This window comes from Octodon degus, unplaced genomic scaffold (assembly GCF_000260255.1).
Source record: "Octodon degus isolate 3935 unplaced genomic scaffold, OctDeg1.0 scaffold00129, whole genome shotgun sequence".
NCBI classification, from domain to species: Eukaryota; Metazoa; Chordata; class Mammalia; order Rodentia; family Octodontidae; genus Octodon; species Octodon degus.
The window spans coordinates 277,685-285,812 of record NW_004524705.1 but is presented as its reverse complement, the minus strand read 5'-3'; the positions used below and the strand labels follow the sequence as shown (position 1 = coordinate 285,812).

The 8,128-nt window shown below is 44.8% G+C and overlaps 1 protein-coding gene across 1 annotated transcript; it reads right to left on the bottom strand.

The window, feature by feature from the left end:
- Positions 1-251: 251 nt before the first annotated feature.
- On the bottom strand, positions 252-1,211 carry LOC101570995 (olfactory receptor 2T11). Its single transcript, XM_004640949.1, has one exon. The coding sequence runs from the start codon at positions 1,209-1,211 to the stop codon at positions 252-254; it is 960 nt and encodes a 319-aa protein (XP_004641006.1).
- Positions 1,212-8,128: the final 6,917 nt, after the last annotated feature.

Below are 8,128 nucleotides of genomic sequence, written 5' to 3'. Positions count from 1 at the left end.
ATTCTGCTAGTTGAGTTTTTCCTTTAGAAACAGGAGCCAAGAGCTGATGAATAGTTCAACTTAGTAATAAACTGTTTTTGATAATTTGCTCTCGGTCTATATGCAGCTACTGAGACATTCTTCCACCTTTAAGAGAAAGAATCCAAATGAAATGAGTCCTCTTAATAGCCCACAGACAGCTGACCAAATGGCCTCAGGTGGGCCAGAAGTCCCTGAGAGCCTCTTGGGAAGACTATCCTGTTGTAGAATCTCTAGCTGCTGCCTGTTCCTACTTTCTGAGCTGAAGAGCACCGTGCAAATACCCTCCTCAGTGCACCCATGACATCCTTGTTTCTAAGGCTGTAGATGAGTGGGTTAAGCATGGGAGTGACAATGGTATAGAAGGCTGACACCACCTTGTCCTGCTCGGGAGTGTGGAATGACTGGGGAAGCACATATGTGTAGAAAGCAGCCCCGTAGAAAATGCTGACAACAGTCAGGTGGGATGAGCAAGTGGTGAAGGCCTTCTTGCGGCCCTCCGCAGAGCGCATGCGGTGGACAGTCAACAAGATGAGGGAGTAAGAGGTGGAGATGATGGAGATGGGGATGAGCAGCATGAGCACACAGCAGATGTACATCAGGGTCTTGTACAAGGCCGTGTCTGCGCAGGCAAGCTTGAGCACTGCGGGGATCTCACAGAAGAAGTGGTTGATACTGCGGGAGCCACAGTAGGGGACATTCATGGTGATGGGGGTGAGCAGAAAACCGTCAAGAGAGCCACCAAACCAGGCACCAGAGGCCAGCAGAAGGCACACCTTGCGGTTCATCAGAACCGGATACCTGAGAGGGTTGCAGACAGCCACGTAGCGGTCGTAGGCCATGAGCCCCAGCAGGAAGAACTCTGACCCAATCATGGTCAGGTAGAGGAAGATTTGGATGCCACAGGCCACAAAAGAAATGGTCTTCTCTGTGGACACCATGTCCACCAGGAGCTTTGGGACAGTGGTGCAAATGAAGAGGGTGTCCATGACAGAGAGCTGGCTGAGCAGGAAGTACATGGGGGTATGGAGCTGGGGGTCCACCTGAATCAGGAATATCATGACCAAGTTTGCTGTTATGGCCACTATGAAGATAGCAAAGATGACTGTGAATACAACACCAATAGCTTCACCGCTCACCAAAAGCCCCAGAAGTGTGAAGTCGGAGGAAGAAGTTGTGTTTCTCACTGACATGGCTAGTGGAAGCTTCAGGGTGCAGGGATGTAGAAGAAAAGTGAGACCTGGCACAATCAGTGGGGCGAAGATCCTGCTGTGGAGATGAGACTGCACAGCATTACTGGTTGCAGTGAAAATTTCCAGGCTAGAATATGAGATAAAAGCAAAAGGAATTATGTCATTTCCAGAATTCCAGGCCATGATCTGTAGTGGTTTAGGGCTTTTCTATGATGCACAAGCAAGAGGTACAAAGGGGAGGCAGAGAAGTCTGAAAGTATTTCTGATTAGCTACCAGGGTGAGATCATTTGTCACAAGGCTAGATTAATGACCACCAGTTTATTTAGCTTGGTAAGATGGTACAATCAGGCATCCTGCATGTTTGGTTATGCTCTCATGGCTATAAGGGTCCAGAAAGTAACTACAAAGCCATTACAAAAGCACAATTTCTCCTTACATTTTCCCCCTTTCATGTCCCTTCACCATTTCTCAGAGTCCTAGGAGACCTAAGTGAATTCCGGCTGGAGCAGAGGTTGGTTGCTTCTCTAATTAAATGGCTGAAGATGAGTAAAATGAACAACTCCGGCAGTGAAGGGCTAGGATACTCACAGGTGCTCGTGCACTGAACCTTCCCTGGTTTTCCCTTTTTGTTTCTGGGTGCTGGTATCTAGGTTGGTACCATAGCATTACCTGATAATTTATCTCATAGTTTATTTATTCTCTAGATGTTTCTGCAGACAGCTGCTAGAATTAAACTATACAAAGCAGCTCTGACAATGCTGGGATGATTCCCTTAGTGCTCCTCATTAGTGCTATGGATTTGGACATCAGGTGAAGGAAGGAAAAGGTACTGGTGTCTTGGATCCAAGTCACCAAGAGATGTGTAGGAGGAAGCATTCAGCCACTGTAGATGTTACCTTGGATCTGTGTCCCCTCGAGACAGTAAAGGAATGTAGTGCATCACCTCTGGTGTCAGCCTAGAGCTATGTCACCACGGGACCAAGAGCAAAGAGTTTAGCATGCCACATGGCTGCGCCGCACACCACACCTTTCCCTAAGTGAGGCCAGGACTCAGCTCAGCACAGTGGGCTGGTGTACAGGAGCAAGAGAGAAACTGGCTGCATGTAGGAAGGGGCATTCCTTTCTTACTCTTACAAAGTGGATTAAAGATTTTTAAAGAGGAAAGGAAAAACAAACGTACCTGTAGAAAAATGTTCTCCTGCAACAGTGGCCCTTGTGACTTGGAATCAAATGTCTGCTTACTTCAGAATCAGAGTCCAGAACATAGGAAGTCCAGGCACAGGCTGTGATTTTTGCTTCTCCATCACAGGCTTAAGGCCTTAACCTCACCAGTTAGGGCTACCTGAATCAGGAAACAGAAACACAGGATGCTCAGCACTCTTGCCTTTCAGACAAACATTTAAAATTTATTTAACATGAGTTGGTGAGACTCTTACTCTCAAACATACGATTATGTGAGACTGGAGTCTAGCTGGTTGTCCTTTATCATGACTCTCATACTAAACTTCGTAAAATTCAAGAATCGCAATGACAATAAGTTAAAGAGTCAGTAAAGCCTAATCAACAGAATTGAATACAAAAGTGAGATTCTAGCACCAGTTTATTGGTCTTCCTCTAAACTTCGCTGGTGATAGGTCTTGGTTACCGTGAGGGCAGCTCCCAGCAGGGCCTCCCTCACTGTCTCCCAATACGGAGCTCAGCTGCCCATTCACTCTTGTGAGTTCTCTCCCACCTCCCCAGGATGAGTGGAACTAAATCTTATCTAATACACATTTTTGTTAATGTCTATGAATAAAAATGGCATTCTATTTTAGACTTAAAAATCTTAACAAAGCTAATCTGTACTAAGGGTGCCCCATGCAGCTCTCCACTTTGGGACATCTGGTTCTGGGCTCTTTACCTCTCCAGGCTGCTTCAGTGCCCTTTGCATCCCAAACACAGCATCAGGGAAGCTCACAAAAAGCTCAGAGACCTGAGATGAATTCTAGGTGGAAAGCCACATTCACACCGAGGAAACATTTGCAGTTCTAATCGGAAGTTGTGAGCAGATTAAGTCCACTTTTCTTTTTCCTCTAGGAACTAAATTGTCTCTTTTCATTCCTTGGACACCTCATGTGAATGCCCAGCTTTATAATGATGTCCAGGAAAAAAAGCCTCATTCAATTCAGCTTGAAGAAGGTCTTGAAATGCCAATCTCACAAATCTCATGGTTGACTGTGCACCACTACGGGCTACTTCTTATCTCCAAGCAGGCATAATACATGGTAACAACCTCTGCTACACACACATGCACACACATGCACATGCACACGCATGCACATGCACACAGAGGATGCTCCCAGTCTGCCCAGCACCACCGCACTAGGTAACAGCACCACAGTGACTCCTGCTCTTTGGGGGATCTGAGACTTGACGGCGAGTCTCGGCAATGTGTGGCAGGACGAGGCGGCAGGGTCCTCACGGACACAGAGAACCCCTGGGGATGTGGCCATTCCTCACAACTGAGAGAAGGAAAAACAAGAAAGCCATCTAAAAATTCTGCATGCAAGTACTGACCTGATGGAAGTGTTTGTGGAACAACTTGAAATGTTACTGGAGAAATCCTGTCAGGGACTTACTGAGTGAAAACTACGAGTTATTGTAATTCTGTTTATATGGTTGGCTTTAATTATGAGATTTTCCTGGGAGCAAATGACCCCCAAATAGGGAGGAGAAGGATTTCTTGAATAGCATTTTGAAAATAACTTAAAAAGAAAGTGGTATCTCTGTCATCCAACTCCGGTATTCTCATAGCAATATCTAATCTTGCTGTGACCCAGATTTCCCTCTCTGCACAGAAGCTTGCCTAGCGGTGGTCTGTAAGTTACAGTGAGCCAAGTTTCCCCACCACAGACCAGAAAGGATGGCAGTTACACAGGACCAGAGCTCCTCAAGCAGCTCGTGTCCTCTAGAGTCCTTTGCAAAGCAGGTGGTCTCCTGCGTAGTCACATAAAAGCAACTGCCCTTCTGTCCTCTTACCACACCCCTATCCCTGACCCCTGATGCCCTGTTCCTCTCATCCTTGGGCATCATGAGCAATGGGGCATGACCCAGTGCAGAGGTGTTAGTGTGACTCTGCTCCTCTGGGTTGGGATGGCCAGTGGCGGGAGATGGGACCAGGGCTAGTTTTCCCAAACCACAGGCACATTGCCCGTCTTGAGACAGATGCTGGAAGGCACTGGAGCCTTTCTCTTCTGATGAAAAGGCTAAAGGGGGCGGGAGGCTGTGTGCATGAAAGGGATTTCAGCCACACTTCTTCAACTTGACCCTCCAGCTGAATGCTGGTGGAGTGAGCACCAGGGTGCACAGTGGCTCCCCTAAGTTGCTATTTGAACAGCAGTGAGGTGGATTTTTGGAGACCGTCTGTGCACTGTCAAGAGTGTGGCACATTTTGGGTGCAAGTTTCTATGCCTTTATTATCACAATGATCAGATGCATGGTCAGTTTGTTCTATAAAAGATCATCTTAAGAATCATAAGGTAGATTTATTTGGCCTGAGATAAATAAAAGAACAGTACACAAGGAATCCACAGCTTTCCACTTTCCAGGATAATGAATAACAGAAAGTGGCTCCATTGAAAAGTAAAGCCAATTGCATCCACCTAGCCAGCAAAAGTACACTTTGTTTGTTTGTTTTGAGACAGGATCTCACTACGTAGGACAGGCTGGCCCTGAATTCACTTACATAGCCCAGGCTAGCCCCAAATTTGTTGTGATCCTCTTGTCTCAGCCTCTCAGTGCTGTGATTAAGTGTACCACTATACCCAGCCAGCAAAGGTACTAATAAAAATAAAACTAAGGCCAGCAAGATAGCTCAGCATACTAAGTCCCTGCTTAGGCAAGCACAGGGACTGGGGTTTGCTCCCTGGCACCTCATGCTGTGCAGGCCAATGAGACTAGGCATGGTGACGCAGACCTGCAAACCCAGCACTAGGGAGGTAGAGACAGGAGGACCACTATGAGCCTGAGATGCGCAGTGAGAGTTGTATGAGGATGCCCTGATCTGTCCTGCTGGCCCAGGGGACTTCTACTGCCAGCAATCTGTGCGCTTCCAGATAATCTGTCGTGGTCATTGAAAGGTTCCTTTAAGAGTACCAGTTTTCTCCTTCTGTAAAGAGAAAGGTAGGATTCTGGCTAAAATCTGTAGAGAGAAGATTTATTGCACTTTACTAGGGTTGCATTTGTAGAAATCGAAATTAGCTTTTACCCAAAGTGCCTTAAGTAGACTTTTGATTTACTTTTCTAGTAATTGTTTAAATATTATTTGTTGTACATTTTTAAGATTTTATTCAAAATGATACATTATATTGGCAAAGATAACTGGATATCTGGTTATTTTCTTTTTGACTATATCAATAAAACTTTTATCTAAAAAATTAAACAAAAGATCATCTTGATGCTGTTTCCAATGATAAGGCAGCAGAGGTAATGGGAGTGCTTGGTAAACGCAGCCTCACTATGTTACGTATTAGCCTGTAGTAGAATTCCAAATAGCCGTGGGCATCTACATCCATATTCCTGTAGGACAGTTCTATGTATTTATAAGCAATAAAGTTAGCATATTAATAATTCCCTTAATTTTGGTGAATATATACATTTTTCAGATATTTAAGAATATATATTTTTAACGCTATTTTTTTCTTCAGATTGAAAACATTTAATGCATTCACAGCATGCATTATAATTTTGCTATTAAAAATACTCAAAGGTTAAGCTTTACAATCTTCTAAATTAGAAAGAGTTATTGATCACTCATGCCGGAAATCACACGATATTACCTTTTCTCCCATTGAGGTCGTTTCCTGCAGTTTCCTCAGGAGGTAGAAGGGTTCTTTCTGCTAAGCCTTGATTTACCCAGTTGTCAGAAGCTGAGGCCCAAAGGACATGGCGTTACCTGCGCTGAAACAAGTATTCCGACTTCTGCCCTTTGCAACGTGTAGTCCACTTCAACTCTGTCATGGCTCACTTCAGTGGCGTCCTTGGGAATTCAGGCAAAGACACTTCTGACGATGCTGCTGACACAGGCCGTTCTGCACCTCGTTCTCTGCTTCTGGTGAGCACAGGATGGGCCCGTCCCAGCCCCACCCGTGGGCAATGTCTCCAGTGTGACCTTTCAGCTTCTGAGGGGGAAGCTTCTGTAAAGAATCGGGAAAGAGCCAAAGAGGGCTCTTTTCATGAGCCACAACTAAACTAAACTAAACTAAAACAAAACAAAATAAAATACAAAATACTTAATTGAAATCACTGGGGATCAGCAAAGTTGGAACGATTTTCACTACAGTTCTGCTTTCAACTTCATTGTTAACATCCAATTCCATGTGAGTTTGTGAAATTCACTTAATTCCATTGACCTGTTTCCACTGAAATTCTCCCAACCTGCAAAAAACAGAAAAGTTTTTAAAAGTTAAAGTTTGTACTTTAGAATGCTAAGCCTTCAAGAATGGACTGGCTGTCTTTTCTCGTTACCTGATAGTTACCGACAACGAATTTGATATCAGAGAAGTGCCCAGGTGTTGACAAGCCTCCCTGTGCAAAAACGAAGATCTTTTTCTCTTATGTGATGAATAAGACTAAGTAAGATAGAATCAGCTTGAAAATGAGCAAAAAACGGGAAGGCAAGGAAGGTGGTACAATCAGCGTCGATGCTACGTGCACCTACTTGTCACCCTGGTGCTCTTAGCAGTTGCTAAAAGCGCCAGGCCAGACTGCAGCCGCCAGTGCCACATTGTAGTCTGGGCACTTCCGCATGAAGCACCTGATGGGATGCTGCAGAATGACAGTGGTGGTCATGTGGTTTGAAGAAACTCTGCCTCCGCATTCTAGCTCAAGTGACAAAACACTAAAAATTCATCTCCTTTAGCTTAATATTCATGTATCAAGCAGCCGTTGGTTCTAGGTAAGTAACCTTCAATGCTCTGAAATTATCGGTTGTTCCAATTACGCTGACTCTTGTATTTATCAATTTAGTAGAGTCAGATCTAATAGCTCAGCGACTTTGTACTCCTGCAGTCATCAGCTTCTCAGAGAATGCAGGTAAACGCTTTTGTGGGCACCGGAGGTCTGCACCATCTTCACACTAAACCTTTGTCTATGTATTTTCAGCTTCTTGGGTGACTCTTCTTGTGTTCAATCTGCCCATATGTTAAGAGATTAGTTAGGAGGGAAATTCTATGATTTTCACTATTAGGCTTTTACATTACAGAGATATATAAATGTCTACTTAAATGTGCAGAAGGGAAGATTTGCTGGCTTCATACCCACCCCCATTACCTGCAGCAACAGCCCAGGGCGTCTCATGGCCTCTAAGGTGAGCCACCAGGCTCTTGGAAGTCCGGCTCCGCTGGCACCGAGCAGCGTATAAACATGGGTTTTACCTGGGCGTTGCTCCCAGGGGCCCTTCTCCCCAGCATGACCAGCGGCATCCAAACTAGAGGCTGCATTTTGGGACGTGTACTTCTCTCCTCTGGGAGTTGCCTATCCATTAATCAAGGGCCACTGCAAAGCACCAGCCCCTTGGGTTGCAGTGTGGTCTGCGTCAGCCTGAGTGACTCAGTGATTCGCTCTGACTGTGCCTTCTCTACCTCCCCTGGGCTCAGCCGCCATCTGACTGCTTCAGAGAAGTTTGTAAAGATCAGGATCAAAATTCAATGTTGTAGTGGATATTTTAAAAAAGAAAACTTTTGTCTTTAACTTTTATTCGTTAGCTGGGCCAGTTCATGAGACAGTGAAAGCGTGAAACAGATGGTGTTAAGATTAATATTGAGTGTTTTAATTCATAATTTTCATTTCCACATCAATATATTATTTTTAACAAAGATGATGACCTGGTGGCCACAAATTACTTTGTGTATATATTTGGTAAAAAGACTGAGGAAAA